The sequence below is a fragment of the Pimephales promelas genome, chromosome 10 (assembly GCF_988280905.1).
Source record: "Pimephales promelas chromosome 10, fPimPro1.hap1.1, whole genome shotgun sequence".
In the NCBI taxonomy this organism is placed as follows: domain Eukaryota; kingdom Metazoa; phylum Chordata; class Actinopteri; order Cypriniformes; family Leuciscidae; genus Pimephales; species Pimephales promelas.
In genome coordinates, this window is record NC_142778.1 from 18796538 (window position 1) to 18817930 (window position 21393).

The 21393-nt window shown below is 36.2% G+C and overlaps 2 protein-coding genes across 4 annotated transcripts in view; both read right to left on the minus strand.

Annotated features, from left to right (window-relative positions):
* Nucleotides 1-4306, minus strand: part of relt (RELT TNF receptor) — a 39752-nt gene extending 35446 nt beyond the window's left edge. Inside the window, exon 1 of the mRNA XM_039663683.2 lies at nt 4137-4306. The gene's annotated coding sequence lies outside the window, so the exon portion shown is untranslated. The remainder of the gene's footprint in view (nt 1-4136) is intronic.
* A 5687-nt stretch (nt 4307-9993) lies between these two features.
* arhgef17 (Rho guanine nucleotide exchange factor (GEF) 17) overlaps nt 9994-21393 on the minus strand; it is a 102355-nt gene continuing 90955 nt past the window's right edge. For all 3 annotated transcript variants that reach the window (XM_089135449.1, XM_039663703.2, XM_039663702.2), the window contains 6 exons: nt 18800-18886; nt 18644-18711; nt 18354-18502; nt 15357-15531; nt 14740-15012; nt 9994-12358 (listed from right to left, as the gene is read on the minus strand). In XM_089135449.1, the coding sequence (XP_088991575.1) occupies nt 12162-12358; nt 14740-15012; nt 15357-15531; nt 18354-18502; nt 18644-18711; nt 18800-18886 (949 nt within the window). In that variant the 3' untranslated portion in view covers nt 9994-12161. The remainder of the gene's footprint in view (nt 12359-14739; nt 15013-15356; nt 15532-18353; nt 18503-18643; nt 18712-18799; nt 18887-21393) is intronic.

The following is a 21393-nucleotide window of genomic DNA, read 5'->3' on the forward strand; positions in this document are numbered from 1 at the left end:
TAAACAACCCACTAACTCACTGAACCAAGAGTGCTTTGTTCACGAAGCAGTCTGAATCACTTTTTGAATCAAAAACTCACAGGCTCATTGAACCAAGATTTATTCATTCACAAGTCAGACTGAACAGACTGAAGGGTCTCTTGAGTCAACAACTCACTGAGGCAAAAATGTTCAAAAACCTTTTCAGCCAAGAGATGCAAATGAATTTTTAGTACCCTTTAAGGTAAATGCAACGCCCACGCCATTTGATGCGCAGTTGCCGGAAAATGCGTTTTACATTTAAAGCTTCAGAATTTTGCCACTCGCTAAAACAGTTGTGTGTCTGCTGCCGCAGGTGTGTTTTTCCACATTCGAATATTAATTTTCACCTTCAAAGGTATATATTAATTATATATAATAATTAATAGTATATATTATATATTAATATTAATTTTCACCTTCTGTTTTTTAAAACCATTCGAATATATATTCGAATTTAGAATATTCGTTAACAGCCCTAATTCATACTACTCAATCTATCACAGTAGCGCTCCCAAAGTCAGCAGAAACCACGTGGACACAGTAAATCCCTGCTGATCTGAGGTTCAGAGAGGTCGGTGCACCAGCAGTGCCCAAACCACATAGAGGTCAACGTGGACACGCCAGCCAATGCAGGTAGATGTCTGCATGCCAGAGAAGGAAAAGTATACAGTAAATTTGGTTTGTTTCTGGTGAAACGGTCCACCAACACAAATAATGAAGCTTTAATTAAGCCATTGATTCCTGCATCCAGCCATGGAGGTTCTTGGAGTTCTTCCCAGACATTGACTTCATAATTTCAGAGGAGTGTGCCCAATGTCAAAGCTGCCAACCAAACTCCCACTTCAAAACTCTGAATTGGTGCTGTCGTTTCAGCACGGGTCAAAAAAGGAGCATAGGCAATTACAGATAACAGTCCTAGCAAGGTTCTTGTTTGGACAGCAGAGTCACACTAGCAGAATCAGGATGGTCAAATGAACTCTATCAAAACAAAAGTATGCAAGCATGGGAAAAATGCACGGACAGCTATGTTAAAGGATTAGTTCACTTTTGAAAAAACTTTTGCTGATAATTTACTCACCCCCATGTCATCCAAGATGTCCATGTCTTTCTTTCCTCAGTCGAAAAGAAATTTAGGTTTTTGATGAAAACATTCCAGGATTTTTCTCCATATAATGGACTTCAATGGGAACCGGATGGTTCAAGGTCCAAAAGACAGTTAATAACAGTTTCAGATGCAGCTTCAAATGTCTTTAAACGATATCAGACGATGAATAAGGGTCTTATCATGCGAAACGATCGGTTATTTCAAAGCTTATTCCAAAAATGTAACTTTTCTAAGGTCAAATGCTAGCCTTGCTCTATTCTGTGAAGCGCGTTTGTAACGTCACGTAATACGTAATTACGTTCAAAAGGTCACGGGCGACGTAGCCAGAAGTACAGAATCAAAATCGTCCGACATCGCTGTTTTACCTTTTAATTCCTTTTTTGTAAACGGCGTTTGAGTTAGTTTTCACGTTCAACCTATGCGTTCAACTTGTAAACACTCTGACTCTGTACTTCTGGCTACGTCGCCCGTGACCTTTTGAACGTAATTACGTACTACGTGACGTTGCAAACGCGCCTCACAGAATGGAGAAAGGCTAGCATTTGTCCTTAGAAAAGTTACATTTTTGGAATAAGCATTGAAATAACCGATCGTTTCGCATGATAAGACCCTTATTCATCGTCTGGTGTCGTTTAAAGACATTTGAAGCTGCATCTGAAACTGTTATTAACACTATCTTTTGGACCTGAACCATCCGGTTCCCATTGAAGTCCATTATATGGAGAAAAATCCTGGAATGTTTTCATCAAAAACCTAAATTTCTTTTCGACTGAGGAAAGAAAGACATGGACATCTTGGATGACATGGGGGTGAGTAAATTATCAGCAAAAGTTTTTTCAAAAGTGAACTAATCCTTTAACACATGAACATAAGTCTCATTAATTTGGAAACATTCTGGCACTGAATCACAGTTACATATGCCAAATTTATCTGATCATGAATTTTCATTTTTTACAAGAAAATTGGCTGATTTTTTTCTTTGTGCAAATGTAGTGTATAAGGAAAACTGCCATTAGACAAAATCTATCCCTGGTTTCACAGACAAGGCTTAAGCCAAGTCCCAGGCTGAAATGCATGTTTGAGCTGTTTTAATTGAACACAACTTATATCTAAAAATATGTCAGTGCCATTGTTTTGTCAAAATATCTACCCAGATATGCACACACCAGTATTATTTTTTTTTTTTCCAATAATTGAATATGAATATGAATTTGAGCCTAAATTAAATCCGTTGATCATATAAAGTGATCATGTCTCTTCAGATAATTGGACTAAACCATTCAATTCATATGAATTAGTTTTACTTTCTGACGTGAAAAAGTTAGTTAGATAGAGGCTGCTCGTGCCTCAAAATCTGAAAATAATGTAAGACTTCATACTGATGATGAGTCAGAAATCTAAGATCAGATGTGCCAAATTACAATGTCAGAGTGAGTCTGAGAGTCAGTCTGTCCCATTAAAACACCAGCTGTAATAGAGCCATGCATTTAATCACACTTCTTTATGAGCCTTAAAGTTCCTAAAGCATGTGCGTGTCTCATAAATGCTGAACACGGCAATACTAGTGCATTTAGTTCAAAAGTGAGAATAAAATATGTTCGTACGAGTGTTTGAGGAAAAAAGATGTGGAACTACAAAGAGATCACAATTACATCCAGGCTCTGTGCCAATGCTGCAATTCACTATAATATTCATGGGGGGTTTACAAAAGATGTTAATTATAATGACCAGGGTGGCGCCTTGTAACTTAAAAGATTTTTAAAATGGGATTTTTTGGGGATATATCCAACATGTTCCTATAGGCAGACACATGAGTTGTGCAATGTTTTATAACCCAGCATTTTTGTGTATAGTGCAGACTATAAATTATGCATGCAGCACAAACATGTGTTTCCAGCTGGTATAAACCGCAGCTGCTGCAGTGTGTGCCAAAGTCTGTTGCCAGAAGGTAGGTGTGTGTGTGTGTGTGTGTGTGTGTGTAGCTGCCCAGTGGGCGACACATTATGATGAAATGTATTTAAACATGCTCGCCGCTTTGTTTCAGTTAACTGAGTTCACTAGAAAAGAGCTGATCAATTTGAAAAAGCTGAAGTGGATGACACTATCACAGGAGGTAAATGATGGCAATACATTATTTTGTTATGCTTCGTTTCATAAAACAAATAAATGCTGTTCCTCTTTCTACTCTCATACATCATATTCTGGACATTGTAACAGGTATGAGATGTTTAAAGACCACCATAAATACTGAAGGTAAGTTCACAACATACAGTAAAACACAATGTTCCTGACTGCAATGTCAGTGACGTTTTGGTGCATAATGTTAAATTGCTTTTATTTGTTTTCAAATGATAGTTTATCCATTTGCAATTGTAATCACATACTATACGTTCACATAATGGATTTTATTACAAATATGAATTATAATATTTAACAGATCAGTACTTACAACAATGTAACTGAAGCAAAACCACAATAAATGGTCAGGTGCGTTAAGTAGCTATTATAAAGCTTAATGTTAGAATATTTGTTGATGTTAAGTTATTATTAAGTGTATTACCAAGTCTTAGCGTTGTAGACATTTTAAAATCATATGAATTCAGTTTTTAATACAATGTAATAATCCGTTCTAAAGTTAACAGTTAATATTAATAGATATACACTATTGTGTTGTGCAGCCCTTGAAGTGAACATCACGAAGTAAGACTAAGAGCATCACGAAACACTAGCAAACTCAACACAACACATTCTATTGTCTTCAATGCGGAACGAGATATCGGCAAAACTTGTCATATCTTAAACTCTAAAAACACCAACATCCTGTAGCACAGCTCAGTACAGTATATCACTCATCTGAGTATGAAGTAGGCTATACAATACAGCACACACAACCGAATTCATGAGTTATTAGCCTACTGAAAATACCCCGGCAGAAATGCCGCATACACACTGCAACTGTCCCCATCCGTTAATAAACTATTGCGCACAATGAATAAAGTTTGTATCTTACCTGTTTTACTGAATTCATAAGTGTCATATAATCAGCGTATGCCGAATGTGTAATCTATAATTACACAGAGAGAGAGAGAGAGAGAGAGAGAGAGAGAGAGAGAGAGAGAGAGAGAGAGAGAGAGACAGAACCGCAGAGATGAGAAGAGGGATCCAACATTTGAACCAAGTGACGGAGAAGAACGGAGAGAAATACGTCACGAACTGTCTGTGTAATATGACCTGCACCTCCCTCTCTCTGCTCAGTTGAGTAGCCTACAGTTTCCTACTGTACACGAATGTAGGAAATAAACAAAGAAGATTAAAAATATATTTTAAAATGGTTGCTATAACCTTGCTACGGTAGCAATGCCAATAAAATATCGAATAAGTCTAAAAAAAACCTATATCAAATGATAAAGTGGTATGTTTGTGTTAGTAAAACATGTAAATTTTACTGTGATCCGATTGAATTTGATGATGAGAACTGCTTAGCCTACATCCACTAAACCACAAACAGCAGGTTTAAAATGTAAAATAAATAAATAAATAAATAAAACCTGAAGCTTCAAACGATTAAGAGAAGTAAGGAAAAAATAGTAAAGAAAATATCCCACTTGGGTTGACAATGAAATTACATTCATTTAACATGTTTCCCCAAGTAAAATAATGCTGTAAAAAAGGGACAAAAAGCAAAAATCTCACCTTATATTTCATCTAAATATTATCAACATAAACTCTGCTCTTTTGGTTTTTGTACGCTTCTTTGTCTCCAGTTGCTCATGGAATGCACTCATGCTGCAGGGCAATTTTATAGAATCGCACATTATGTTTGTCATTCCAAATGAGTCACTCAGATGTACAATGAACAAAAATGTGTTTACTAGCAATTTTATTTAGCAATCTGAATAAACCAGATGCTTGCAGAAGCAGCGACCTAATCATGCCAACCAAATGTTGTGAGCATGCCATCCAATATTAATAATCCTTAAATGCATGCATGAATGTTTCACCAATCATTATTACATATTCGTGTCTTTAGAGACCTGGAGGAGCTATAATGGATCTCTACCTGTAGCAATAATATAAATCTCCTGATATTAGAGTACAGAAGACTAGCCTGACTTCGTCATATTCTAGTCAGAATGTGAGTCTGACTGATACTGCTCCATAGGGCTTTGATTATGAGGCGTGTCCAGGAAAAAAACTCTGCACTCAATTGGATAGACCTACAACCAATCAGAGCAACGCAGTAAGTGACGTATGTTGAGCCACGCAAAGTTGTCAACAAAACTCAACTGCACGCACGCTGGAAGAAGTTCTAAAATAATGAGTGAGTGTTGCTTCTTTTACTTGGTCCTCCATGAGTGCGACCAAAAGAGAAACCACAACGACCACATGGTTTTCATTGCGTCCTTTCTTCTTAGCGACCAGGAGCCAGTTGATAAATTAAACTTTTGCCGAATCCCGTAAGGAGGAAAGGTGTTGTGCCGAATTTCGACCCCCCTGCCAAATTATTACCCCCCTCGTTGAAGTCAGTACCTGATTGCTTAATCCCAACCCTGCCCCTAATCATACCCCTCCCCCACAACTAATCCTAAACCTACTAATGCTAGGAGGGTAATAATTTGGCGGGGGTCGAAATTAGGCACAACAACTTCTCAATGGATCGAGTCCAGACCTTTTTTTTACAGTCTATGGTCCAGACCGAAGTTCCCGACCAAAAAATGTTGTGGGCGGGGTTCGGGATGGCATCCAGGCTAACATAAGACTAAAATAAAGCATATTTTGTTACCTTGGAGCTTGGAAGGGTTCAATTTGAGCAGATAGGCTACCATCATCACTGTTCTCATTAGAGTACATTCAGCATCTGGCTCATATTTACAGTCTCAAACAAATTCTCAAAATTATCATTTACAACATCAGTTATAAAATCAGTATTTTGATTCAAGCGACGAGAATACTTTATTCTCGTCGCTTGATAAACTTATAGTTGAGCCACTGTAGTCACATGGAATATTTAAACATTTTCTTCAATGACTTTCTGGGCCGTCAAATTTCGATCCCTTAGGGTGCCTATGTAGCAGTGATATCTCAAATTTAATCAAAAATATCTTCAATTGTGTTCCGAAGATGAACAAAGGTCTTATGGGGTAGGTACACCATGGTGGGGGTGAGTAATTAATGAATTAATTTTCATTTTTGGGTGAACTATCCCTTTAAGTTTTGTTGTTGACACTTCCTGTTCTTTTGTTTTCTGCATGCAGTAACTATGAGTGAAACGTCACTTCATCATTGTGTACCAGACATTGCCACCTTGTTAAATAAAGTTGAATTGTATTTATTCAGTCCTCAAAGATTAAATTATTTTTGTGCAGAAAAAATATACTTACACTATTACAACACCTCGGGTCATTGGCGACCCCATTAAATTTTTACAAAAAAATAATGGGAAAACATGCATTTTAAAAAAATAATAATTGTATTATTTTTTAATAAATATAATGTATTATAGTTTTTTCTTGTTATATTTGCAAATTTGCAACAAAATATCAACTCATTAAAGTATTAGACTATCTGCGTGATACTAACACTATTTTGATGGTCCAACAACATACATTTTACAGACTTACTTTGCATGTCAGCTTAACCCTATAACTTTACTACTCTAATAAGAGTTAGTTGACATGTATTTGCAAAGTTACTTATGGTTAGTAGTAGAATGTCTAGCAAAGCAAACAATCAAAATAAAATGTAACTGTAATTCTTCAATTGCAAAACAGTTTTTGAAGAAGCAGTGTGTGACCGATGTGTGACCGATTCAAAAGAATGGCTTGTTTAGTTGAATAAACAAGATGGCAAAGACAGTGAATCTGTTCAGTACAATAACCCTAAAAATATAACTGGATAAAAGCATCAGTTTTGTGTGTGTGTGCATGCAGGTTTTCATTACCTTACACAGTCCCATAATACGGCCCTCTGGTAAAAAAAAAAGTGTATGATTGTTCAACTCTTTTGTGTGCGTTTAGTTTAATTGATGCTTCTGTAGAAACCCTAAAAATGCTCTAAATCTTTAATTAAATGTTTCTTCACTGTTACCTCTGTAACCTGAGAGAGAGAGTTCATGTAGTCTGCGTCATTCTTTGGTTTCTTATACTCCAACTGCACAACTGCGTCTGAATAAAAACAGATCTCTCACCCAAACCATAAACTGCATTATCATGCACTGACTGTTCATTGCGTGACATTATAAAGCTTTCATTGTGCTCTCGCACAACTAGTTCGCAGTGAGTTGACGTGAATTGGTCTTGTGTATTTCATTCAGTTGGTGTCAATGTTGGACAGTCATTCAGAACACTGTGCTGACACACTAGCAACACAAGCACTGATTTAATAAGATTTGTTAAAAAGAAATGAATACTTTCATTCAACGAGGCTTGATTAAATTGGTCAAAAGTTGCAGCAAATCAGAGCATGATTTCAAAAGGATCACGTGACACTGAAGAGAAGACTGGTGTAATGATGATTCACATCATATGAATAACTTTTAAATAATTAAAAAATATATTGTATTCGTTTTACAACATTACTGTTTTACTGTTATAATACTGATTTTAACAGTAGTGTACAGTATATAAAAATATTAAAAGCATGAAATGTTCCTACCCTCCTTCTGGGGTTGTTCGGCCCAAATGGACCCGAAGCATTCAAATAATTTTTTTTTTTTAATCACAGCTTCCTCGGAATGGTCTGAAATTTGGTGAATTTGTTGGTATTTGGTATATGCACACCCAAAAAAATTGGGGACAGGATGTGAATAGTCTAAGTGGTTGTAAAAAAAAATAGTCACACTCAGGACCTTCGGGTTCAAATGGACCCGCATAGGAAATTAATGGAAAATTGGCAAAAATGTGAAAATACAGAGTTTTTTTGTGCGTACAATCTACAAATCAGCAACGATCTTGAAAAAAAAGCACACAACAGTGGAGGCGTAAATCTATAAAACATCAAGAGTGCAAAACAGACTCATCCACACACACACTAATAAATTCAGATTATATATGTGTTTTGAATTTTTTAAATGCTCAGTTTGTCTACCAGATGGAATCCATCTCATTTCAAAAATTCCTTTTATGAGGCCTAGGCTTGACTCTAAAATGAAATACAGCTTTAAAAAAAAATAATATATATATATATATATATATATTTAAATTTTCTATTATATTGAATGGGGGCAAAATTATTGCATTAATGTTAATTAGAATTTTTTTTATTTTTGAAATTTTCTCAAAACACCAAAAAAGAAAAGACAAAAAATATTATAAAAAACAAGTAAAAAAAAAATATGATTTTTTTTTTATAAATATGAATCCCACCCTTTGGGTCCATTTGTACCCCTTTCCACCCAAAAAGAACTGGTTCGCAACCGGTGCTGGTTCAAAGTTCTCAAACCAATTCAGAACCCATTCAGAACCCATTCAGAACCTGTTTGTTTTTCCACTGACTAGAGCGCCCAGGGAACGACGTCGTTACGTCACTGTGTATGTCGCTAGAAACACTTGCAAGTAACATTGCTTTGGGATTATCTCTAACTCATGTACCAAGAAAACTTTAAAAACAATTGAAATATGTAAGCCTTTTAATCTTTTCGTTTAATATGTAATCTTTTCTAATAAGTTATGTTCCCCTGTCTTGTGTCTTTTTTTTCCCTTTCCATTTATTTGTTCTATGTTGTGACTGTTTTCTTCTTTGCTTATGTTTCAAATAAAAAATAAATAAAATATAAACGCTTGCACCAACTTCAAGCATAACAATTACAAAGGCGGACTCCATCGTGTTTCTGCAAATGTTTCTCCTGGCTTTGCGATGGTCTGAAAATATCTTTAGAACACATCTAAACCCGCCCCAGCCCCCGACGTAAGCATGACATGGTAAAAAAACGGTTTTAGTCCATAGACATATACACTAGACCTCACCTTGGCTACGGCAGTTCATTGGAATGAATGCGTCAATAGAGCCGCCATCTTGAAACAGGGGAGCCCCTCCACTTTAATGCATCAGAGTCAATGTAGTAGACACAGGTCTAACGGAAATAAAATCACCATAAATCATCATGAATGCGATTTTTTTTTTTTTTGGTTTGTTCCAACGGTCAGACATGTATTTATCATTGATTCCAGAATTTTTTTTTTTTAAAACATTCTTCCTAGTTCAGATTTCATCCGTGAACATCATACGCTGCACAAAAGTCCGCCACCATCAATGAATTCGAAGTAAAGGCAGAGATAGCAGCGTTACCTAGCTACTTCCTATGACAAGACCCCTGTTCCAAGATGGCAGCGGTTTTGACGCATGCTTAGAACCCCAAGGTGAGGTCTAGTGTATATGTCTATGGTTTTAGTCCAGCAAAGAGTTGGTGTCGTTTTGGAACCAGTTTTCCTGGCTGAGAACCGGTTCCTTGGCTGTCGAAACACAAACAACTGGTTCGCGTGCAGGCACCGGCTCCGAACCGGCTCTCAAAATGCTTTGGTGGAAAAGGGGCTTTGGACCCAAATTGACTCAAGTGTGACTGTTAAACGAACAACCCCAGAGGGTTAAAATGGTGATGCTGTAGGCAAGTTATGACCTTCTAGGAGGCTGATCCAACAATTAAAAATCATACAATATCATTTTCGGTTGACATCACAAATCAAAATTTTCATTTCATTTCTTTAAAAAAAAGACCTTTTCACAAGAGTGGTTTGTTTACTTTCCCAAGAAAGTGCCAGTTCACAATCATCGAAAACTTCCTGGCATTAACAGTGACTCATACAGTACGAGTCTGATGATAGGGATCATGTGTGAACATGTTTGGAAATGAGTTAACCGAAGCCTGGAGATTCTGGCATCAGTGAAATGTTTAATTACAAACAAACCCACAGTGACATCATAGGACAACGGTGTGAAAAAAAAAAAGCATGACAACTGTTACAAGGACCGGCTTTTCTTTTCTTCTTTTAAAATACTGTAATAGTTTTAATTTAAATGAGACGGCACATGCCAAATGAGGAAAAGAAATAGACAAAAATACTTATAAAAATATGCCATTAGATTCATATGAACAATCGTGGACCGTGAGAGCACTATGTACAGAGAAAGGCAATATATACCAATATTTACATTGAACATCGATGACGTCTTTAACTAGAAATGGCTGAAATGACTTACTCGACGATCATCACTGATTGATTTAGATATTTGATTAAAACTTTAAAATGCAGACTGATTATGAAAATATGATTCTCAGAGGATCTTCGTGACGATTTCTACCTGCGAGCATTCATACCTACCCAGATCAATCAAATTAAACAAATTTGTGAAATGTTCCCATGAGTGATGCAGTCTGGGAAAAGTCTGACTTCACATCCTTCAGGTCATTCGGGATATTTTAGATGCGGGCGAGAGAGTATTTGGGTGTGTTTGTGACTGACTCTGTTCTTTTATGGTAGCTGAAATTGCTCATTTAACAGGAAGTGGACCCACCTGATGGCGGGCGGCGCAGGCAGAGCGGTTCAGCAGTTAATCGTCTCTTTTAAGCGGCCACGTGCAGTTGAAGGGCTGTAACCCGTCTGGCTTCATTCTGCATGTCATAACCTACACACGTGCACACTCATCAAACAAGCACAGAGTTTATCGATCGACTCCAAACTCTATTCGTCAAATCAAGGCTGTCTTTAGCAATAACACAATTCCCTGTCAATGGGTGAATCTCATGGAGCCTGTCAAGAACATGTCCATATGTTTTTAGATAATTTTTATGACAGTCACATTTTCCCTACCCATAGTATTTGTTGTACTAAATTTAATTTTAAATAATTGCCTGGAAAGAATGCAGATGATTTACAGTAAAGTGAATGAGATTTTTTGCATTCAAATTTTAAAACCTTAGGGCGAAAAGTGATTGTGTTATTTAAATCACAATTAATGCAAAAAGAAAATCTGAAATGGTCCCGAAGCTTCATTTTCTGTATGCAGAATGATTATTTTATTTCTTTTTGATTTTAGGGTGAAATATGACCTGGATTTTTTGTCACTCAAATAAGGTTTCAAAGCTATATCTCACAAACTCACTGACCCAACTTGAGTTGAGCATCACAATCTTTCAGTAGAGAAAATGCCAGACTAACTTATTTATAAATTAAGTGCTATAAAAAAGACTTAACTAAAAATGAAAAAAACATAAATACTGTACAAAATGATTTTATGTCACAATACCTATAAATGGAATGTCATTGCTGCTCTTTTACATAATATAGTAAGTGAAGGTCTTATTTTTTTTATACATAAGATTGATTTTATAACCAAAAGAATAAAGTGATAATGTGTAATGTCTCTGACTGTGAGTTTGTTGATTATTGGAGTAGTAAAGTGTATGTGTGTGTGTGTGGAATAGCAGTTTGTAGGTACTCTAGCCATATATTGCACATTGGTTACGCAAGATAAACTCTCATCTCGTTCCGAGACGAGAGGTTTAACAAAAACATCTTCATTCTCGATTCAAATCACAGTCTGTTGAGACCAGTAGTTGACCATAAAAGTGTGTGGACTGCCCTCTAACAAAATGAATGATGAAAAAAATCGTCTTTCCCCTCAGTATGTCCATCCACACATTACCCACAATCCTTCCTGCCTCGTGCGATGCGTTCAAAACCGCTCTCTATCCAACAACCGAACAATTCTGTCTATTCCTTTTTTACTTCACCTGTTCCTCTCTGATTATCTTCTCTGCTATGGTTTTTACAATCACTTTTTCTTCTCTGTCCGCTTTTAAAGCTGCGCCTAAAGTTTCAACACAACATTCAAAAACGCTCACAGGAAACACCACATGGCAAGCGAGATCAAAATTTCACACCAAGAAACAAAATGACATGTAACACAACGTAACGGAAAACAAACACCCCATTTGTTGACGTGTTACACAACGCATCAGAGGACAAGAAGGGGCGGGGTTTCGGGGGGAAGTGCGTGGGCAAGTCCAGCGGCTTGGTTTGTGGGGGCGGGGCTTCCATTACACGCGCCACAACAGTAAGTGGTTGGTGCTGTCGTCCCGCCCCACCGTCTCGCTGCTATTGGTCAGTCTAAAATCTTCATAGCCATCGCCGCCACTGATAACCAGCAGGTTGGATTTGACGGGCAGGAGGGTGGAAGCGCGCCGTCGGGCTGAGTCTCGTCTCTGCAGGCCTCCGCTGCTGCTCTCAGAGTTCACTGTAAGAAAATTGAATAAAACACACACATATTCATTCATCATTTGGTGCTATGTTAACATCCATCTTTGATGCATCCGTTTACAAGTACTAGTCAAAGCAGGCAAGTTTAAAACACTCAAAACTCAATGGTTGATTAACAGGTAAGTATGCAGCCCTTTTTTTGTTGTGTGGGATGCATCAAGACCCTTTGGCGTTTATCCTAGAAATGTGATGGTTTGAGTGTTGTTTTTATCTCTGACCAAATGTGATGGTTGTGAATAGCAGGTGTAATTAGGTTCATGATTATCACAGTCTTCACATTAAAAATGTAAAAGTGGGAACGGTCAACATTGCAACTGTAGAAAAAGAAAGTTCTGCATTTTAATCAATCGAGCAAATTGTTGAATATGTATGTTTTAGCTAGTAAATGTAAATATATATATATATATATATACAGTATATATATATATATATATATATATATATATATATATATATATATATATATATATATTGTCATTGTTAGAGTGTGTGGGTTAAGTGTTTCCCTAATTGGAGTTTTGGATGATTGGGACAATTTTTAAGATACTACGAGTTCCTGGATTTTATGGAAGCCCTGAACCGCAAAATAAAAAAAATAAGGAAAAAAAATAAAAAAATCTAGCATTTCGAGATTAAAGTGGAAACATTTCGAGATTAAAGTGGAAACATTTCGAGATTAAGTTCGAAACATTTCGAGATTAAAGTGGAAACATTTCGAGATTAAAGTGGAAACATTTCGAGATTAAAGTGGAAACATTTCGAGATTAAAGTGGAAACATTTCGAGATTAAAGTGGAAACATTTCGAGATTAAAGTCGAAACATTTCGAGATTAAAGTGGAAACATTTCGAGATTAAAGTGGAAACATTTCGAGATTAAAGTCGAAACATTTCGAGATTAAAGTGGAAACATTTCGAGATTAAAGTGGAAACATTTCGAGATTAAAGTGGAAACATTTCGAGATTAAAGTCGAAACATTTCGAGATTAAAGTGGAAACATTTCGAGATTAAAGTGGAAACATTTCAAGATTAAAGTCGAAACATTTCGAGATTAAGTTCGAAACATTTCGAGATTAAAGTGGAAACATTTCGAGATTAAAGTGGAAACATTTCGAGATTAAAGTCGAAACATTTCGAGATTAAAGTCGAAATATTTCAAGAGTACGAGAATACAGTCGTTCGTTGAAGCTGCGTGTGTGCTTGTCATTGTCTTACATTGCCCCACACACAGGCATTCATAATGGTGCAGAGCAAGTGTTTCACACTGTGTGTGTGTGTTTTGGTTTAACAAAAGGAAATTCAACAGGTGCCAATCTACCAGCATTAGGGTAACATTAATTGATAGGACGTTATAAAATATACTGCGCCGGACTTTGAGCCTTTAGGAAAAGTGGAAAACCAACCAGGAAAACACTTTTCAGACTGGATGGAGATATCCAGCTTTATAAATGAATGAATGAGGCATTTATACAGCGCTTTCACATGTCTACTAGGCCTACACTCAAAGTGCTTTACATTCATATCAGAGAATCTCTCCTCAACCACTAGTCTAGTGGTTATTAAATCTGAGGAAATCACAGGATCCGGCCAAATGATTGGATACAGAATGATGCACTTCAAATGTATCCAGAGCGTATTTACGGTGAAGTGAGAGACAGAACGGTTACTGTTGTGTTCTCGACCCAGATAGTATTGCCTAGACGAACATGACACCTCAAAAAAACTGCCACTACCACCTGTGTAGAATTCTGTTGAAAGTCCAGATAAAAGTAAAAAGCTACTATTTTGAGTTGATCCATGGCAGTTCGACTTCACAAGTGCATTTCTTTACACACACACACACACACACACACACACGCTCTGAGCCAGAGGACGTGCACTATTATGAAAGCACACTTCTAAGACTGTATTATCGTAATGTTTCGACTTTATCCTTCAAACATTTCGACTTTAATCTCGAAATGCTAGATTTTATTTTATTTTTTTACAGATTTTATTTTTTTTTTACGTTGTGGTTCAGGGCTTCCGTAGGCTTTCCTCCATAACATTAATAAAATTCAAATATATTATTATTGTTAAGTATGTCATATCATTATTATTATTGTTCTTATCTATATCATATGGCAGTATAATATGGTACATTTTTTTAAATATACTGCTCAATTATTTTTCTTTTTTTAAACAAATGATAAAATTACAACACTTTATGGACACCAACGAGAACAGATTAGGTTACTTAACTCTTAACACTATAAAAACACACATGTCTCTGTATTGCTTACAAATAATGAATATACAGTTTTGTTGCCAGATCCTCTGTCAATAATACCCAGACTGCAATAGGTTGTGAGAAACAAACCTGATTCCGACGTCGGTGGGAAGTTGACGTCAAAGCCCTCGGGCAGCTCTATGCACGTGAGGAAGCGGACGTGTCCCGTGTGGCCATGAGCGGAGCCCATGGGGACGAGGGGGGCACGCAGAGTGCCCGGCCCAGTGCTGGAGGACACTGGCGGGATAGCCAGAGTCAGGACTACCCCTGCACTGGTGCCAATCCACAGCAAGTCCTTACATGCCAGAAGAGCGGTGATCCGCAAACAGGCTGCTTTGTGCTGTCGGATAATGGCATCAGACCCTAAACAAAAGGGATTTATTTTATTCCGCAAAGTATAATACAACAAGCTCTTAAACAAAACATTCGACTAACTATGAGGAACTTTGTAACTATGTCAACTAACTCTCATGTATTAGTAGACTTCAGTTAGGGTAAGTAGAATAAGTTGATGTATTTGCATAGTCAGTAGAATGTCTGTTGAGGAGGTCTACTAATACTCTTATAACTGATAAGTAGTTGCAAAGTTACTTATAGTTAGTAGAATGTCTAAAGCAGACTATCGAAATGAAGTGTTACTGATTTATTTCCCCTCATTTTAACATGCAGCAGGTGAAAATCAGGAATAAATGCACACTTAACAATACCTGCAAGCATCTTGTGCACGGCTGGTGCCACGTCGACCTCCGTGAGGCTCTCGAATGAGGAAGCGTGGTACAGTCGCACGTGAGCACTGCCCTGTAAAGCGATCCATACGCCTTTGCCGTAGCTCACCATACTGGTCACACAGCGCCCACTGTCCTGACCCACTTGGAACGAGTGCTGAAGAGGAAATTAAAATATATAATGAGACAGAATGTGAAAATTGCAAAAAGATGATGGTCACACTTTAGCTCCAACTAACCATCAACTATGGCATTTGCCTCAATAAACACCTAATTACTTTTTATTGAGAGTTTAGATATTGGGTAGGATTAAAGGATTAGTTCACTTTTAAAAAAAACTTTTGCTGATAATTTACTCACCCCCATGTCATTCAAGATGTCTGTGTCTTTCTTTCTTTAGTCGAAAAGAAATTAAGATTTTTGATGTAAACGTTCCAGGATTTTCTCCATATAATGCACATCACTGGGAACCAAACGGTTCAAGGTCCAAATGAGAGTTTCAGTGCAGCTTCAAAGGGCTTTAAACGACACCAGGCGATGAATAAGGGTCTTATCTAGGACCCTTCGACTCATGACTCGAAAAAGGATTTGTTCATTTGATGAACAATTTTGAACAGGAGAGTCACGAACACGCATCACAGAACAGAGCAAGGCGAGCATTTGTGCTTTAGTGATGTTACGTTCGTGAACGAATCGTTCTTTTTGAACGAATCTTTTAGGTGAACGAATCATTCTCGTTCACGTTATCCATTGACTCATATTTCTCGTTCACTGAAATTCCCCCTTCTACCACTGCGCGCCGCTATTGCGCGCATGCGCAGCTCAATGAACCGTGTAGCTTTGTGGCCCGTTTCATCTGTCAAAGACAAAGAGTGACTAAACCTCGAGCCAATAGCCTTCGAGTATGATACGAGGACGGAGCATGTGATTTGTTGAATCTAGTGAACGAATACGCCCTTTATTGAGTTGCTTTGAGTTTGAACGAGTCCAATGAACTGTTACATACATCTCGTTCGTGAATGAAAGAACCAGTTGTTTGAACGTCAAGATAATAATGACGACGAAGTTAACAGTGCAAGCTGATGGTTTAATTTAATAAAAGACAGCTTAAAATTTTCGTTTTTACTAAAATCTACAAACTACATCAGGTAATCTGCTAACTTCAAAATGAGTGGCGCCACTAGCACTGGTGTTGTTTTGTGTGCATTTTGTATTATTTATTTTTATTATTGTTGTTTTATGTTTCAACAGTTTTATACTTTAAAAAATAAATATATATGTCATGTCATGCACTTTTGTTTGTTTAAAAACTGTAAAACATAGAGTATTGATTATTTGCGTCACGTCATTCCAGCTCATTTGCGTCACGTGACTCACGTCAGCTAATAGCATTTCAGCTTGGGCTTAGAAGGGGCATGTAATTGGTTGGATCTACTCTGCTGAATGAGTCTGAACGAGAGAGAGATCTCCCGTTCGTGAACGAATTGAACGAACTGGTTGCTATACCCAGTTCGTGTACCAGGTCGGCCATTCTGTCAATCTAGTTCATCAATCAGCAGAAAGTGAATGCAAAGCGCAGGTATCCGTACTGTGAACGCGCAATTCATTACTTACATACAGAAAATAACTCCTCGTTTAACTCGTTCTGACCAAACAAATAAAATGTTAACTAGCCTGCCTAGTATGCAAACAAATTAAAAAACACTTGTGATTTGGTCATCCGAAAAGAGTGTAATTTAAAAGATAAAAAGAGTGTTGAGACTTTGATCGCTTATTTAGACTTATTTTATCAATTTAATGAGTAGCCTAGGGCACAATTTTTAATAAAGTCAAATCAGTGTTTATTTTGTAACAAGTAAATACGTTGTTAACACATTTTGCCGCACCTGTTGCTGATGTATATGGAAAAAAAAAAACTGAACGAATCAGTGAACGAGTCTGAACGAATCATTTTGGTGAACGAAATAAAAATAAACGAGTCTCTGAAAAGAATCAAAATTTCCACCACTATTGTGCTTATAAAACTTAAACTTTGTCATTTATTTATTAAATGAGCGATCGTTTCGCTAGATAAGACCCTTATTCATCGTCTGGCGTCGTTTAAAGCTCTTTGAAGCTGCAATGAAAATCTAATTTGGACATTCAAGTCCATTATATGGAGAATGTTTTCATCAAAAACCTTAATTTCTTTTCCACTGAAGAAAGAAAGACATGGACATCTTGGATGACATGGGGGTGAGTAAATTATCAGCAAAAGTTTTTTTAAAAGTGAACTACTCCTTTTAGGGATGTAGAATAAGGCATTAATATGTGCTTTATAAATACTAACAAACAGCCCATATCCTAATCATATGCATGCTAATACGCAACTAGTTAATTGTGAGAATTGGACCCTAAACTAAAGTGTTAGCTAAATGTTTCATCTGATGATGTCAATAGTCAAATCAAATTTATTTATAAAGTGATTTTTGCAGTACAGATTGTTTCAAAGTTGCTTCACATAAAAGATGACATTGTTAATGTTGTAAAATTCATCAGTAATAAAACAAATTCAATTTAAACTGTAAAGTAGCTCTTAAAATAATAGTGTCAATAGTGTATTCAGATCAATTTCCATATAAGTTTATGTGCAAGATTGGAATATTGCATAAAACATCCGCTAATAAAGCACCGAAAGGAAAGAAACATTTGCCCAAAATATCTGTAATAAAAATGGAAGTTGCTACCATCGGGGAAACCACCATGGATCTTTTTTCATACATCAATATTTTTCCATCTTAGTTTATGCGCATGTGTACTTTTCAATTGATCGCATACATTTTTATCCGCATTTCTATCATTTTTGCACATCTTGGCGTTTCCATCCAGGGTTTTTAGTATCCCATGGAAGCATAGCAATATTACTGAATAAGAACTTTCTTTAGTTTTAAATCAGAAAGTCTCCCTCTAGATGTCGCCTGTGCATAGTTTGGGTCTGACCTCTTGTGTTAAAGAGCAGGTGTTGACAATAAGGACGCGGTTCTGACAGCCACACCACAGTTTTCCCGCCACAGGTACCATTTTGGTCACGGGTCCGCTTGGAGAGCCCAGACAGAGCGTTTGAGAACTCTGAGGATCCCAGAAACTTCCTGTTATGCAGAAAAAGGAAGGACAGAGACTTTTTGTAAATCACTCATATTGGTTCTAAATATATATATATATATATATATATATATATACAGTATATAGTATATGTGTGTGTGTGTATATATTGATGAATCCGTGCTCACCTGCTTCCCTCTGATAAACAATAACCTCCCCGTTTGCCAGAGACACAAACACCTTGTTGTCAAAATACCTGGAAATGAAACAAAGATGTTAAGGTTGGATGCCGATGCTGGATAAGTTAACATGGCAACAGATCAATGAGTCAAGCAGCTGCTTACAGAATACATAGGATAGAAGCTGAATGTTGCATCTTCATACTGTTCTTCCTGTTTCTGATGTTGTCTGAGGACTGGTACACATGAATGCTGAAAAAAAAAAAAACAGTTCATTATTACATTATTATGAAACATGACATTATTTCTTATTTGTTTACTGGTAATCACAAACTTAAATTAAACTATCATTCAAAAGTTAAGATTTTTTAAATTTTTCTCGCCAAGGCCACAGTTATTTGACCCAAAATACAGATGACAAAAAAACAAAAAAACAAAAAAAAACTAACTAACAGTAATAATGTTAAATATTATTACCAATTAAATTGACTGTTTTCTGTTTGAATACATTTAAAAGTGTAATTTATTCTTGTGATGCAAAGCTGAAGTTTCAACATCATTACTCTAGGCTTCATTGTCACATGACACTTCAGAAAAGTTACTCTGAAAATGTAATTACTAGCTACTAAATATATAACTACAAAAATTACTGTACTAATTAGTCTAAAAAGTTATTAGTCTAAAAAATTTGTCAGAAAAATCCTATATCCTAAATCCTATATCAACCAGTTTATATATAAATTAAAAGTTATTTGAATTCTTTCAAATTAATAGCATAAAATGGCATAATTTTTTTTTTGAACTGGACAAAGTATTTTTAAAGGGAGAATGTTACATTAAAAACATCCATTTTAACATTAGAAGTAAAATGTTGATGTTAAATCCAAAATCGTTTTATATAAAATTGTTCAATAGTCTATACAGTATTGCAATTACATCAGTAGTAACTGTAATAAATTACAGTACGCAAAAATATGAATAATCCATTACTTTTTTTCTTTTACAACAAAAAGTAATTAAATGATTCCGTAATGAATTATACATCCAACACTACTTCAGAAATAATTCTAATATGCTGATTTGCTGCTAAAGAAACTTTTCCTATATTATCAAATGTTAAAAAACATGATCTGGCCCATTCGGACAATCATACTTTCAGCTTACTCACAATGGACTTTGTTATGTGTACATAAGGCTCATTAAACTTTAATCAGTGTAATTATTTACAATATGTAGTTAAAGACATAAATCAGTTGCATGTTCTATAGATATGTAACGCCAGGCTGTTGAATTATTAGAAAATAATGCACACCCAAAATGTAACATTACTAACTCAGGTGTGCATTATTTTCTAATAATTCAACAGGCCGTCAATAACTTTTTTTGACTTACAATGCATTATATAGAGTAAAATCCTCCCTAAGACATCTTATTGTGTTTTGTTTGTTTTGACTGTCGATCGGCAGTAAGGCATGAACAAACACTTCACACTTGCTAGTGTGAAGGAAAGAGAGAGAGAGAGTAAATGATTGTATGGAAAGTGACAGGATGCACTGAGGACATGGGCAGGTTTGAGCATGAGATAATGTGCGTCTCTCTGGGAACGCGGTAAAGGGGTGGAACTGTACTCTCAGATCAGGGTCACCTGAGGTAAGAATTAAAACACCAAACAGAAGGAACAGCAGGGGAATACGACTGCATCGTTGCGTGCTACTCCCATTCAACTTTTAATTAGGCCCGTGGGTTTAAAATGCTGTCTAAACACAAGTTTAAACGCTTATAATAATTACTTGAACAAATCACGTTATATAAAACAGATCATTAATTTTCCATTTTTCAGAATCGTAATGAAAAGAACTTATCATCTGAATGATAATTTGAGCATATATATATATATATATATATATATATATATATAGTATATATATATATATATATATATAGGGTTTTGTTGAAAATTAGTTTAATACTTTACTTAAAGTTAACATGAAATTATTTGTTTTCTTATTTTGGTCTTTTTTTTTTTTTGGTTTTATGACTGTTTCTGCAGCATTTTTTCAAAGAAAAAAATCTTTAAAAGTCTTTATCAAAAATACTTGCTTTTACAGTATTTAGGCTGATATAATCATGGCCAAGCGGGCAGTGAAAATAATAATAATAATATTAACCAACAATAGGATCGCAACCTATTTTAATTTTTTTTTTTTAAAGACCAAATTAAGCCCTACATCAAGTTAAAGGACAACTCCGGCGCAAAATGAACCATTGGTACCTAGTCGTTTTCTGAGATTTGGTTCGACTTGTCGAGACTGTTTTCCAAAGATCCTGCCTGTACACGAAGTGGTCGTGGACTGTCTTTATAAAATATCTCCTTAATAAATGGTCTGAACACTTACAAAGTTCTCGATGCTTCATTTTACACGTAGGGACCCTCATTATGTTACTGTGTAAGTGTGGGGCTATTTTGAGCCTTGTTAGTGGTATAAACTAGCGATTTTTATTTACCATTACTCTATGCCAGGGGTCTCAAACTCAAATTAACTGGGGGCCGCTGGAGATAGAGTCTAGGTCATTGCCGGGCCGCAGTATTCAAAAAAAAAAAATTGTATTTAAGTATTCCAAAAATGGAGCACAACTGATCCAATCTTCTCAATCTTTATTATTAACGTTTCTTCTGAACTGTTCCTCTGAATTTGAACATTCCTTTCTGAACATGATTGGTTCTTCATGAGCTGTCCTTCTGACAGTTGAAGTTAATT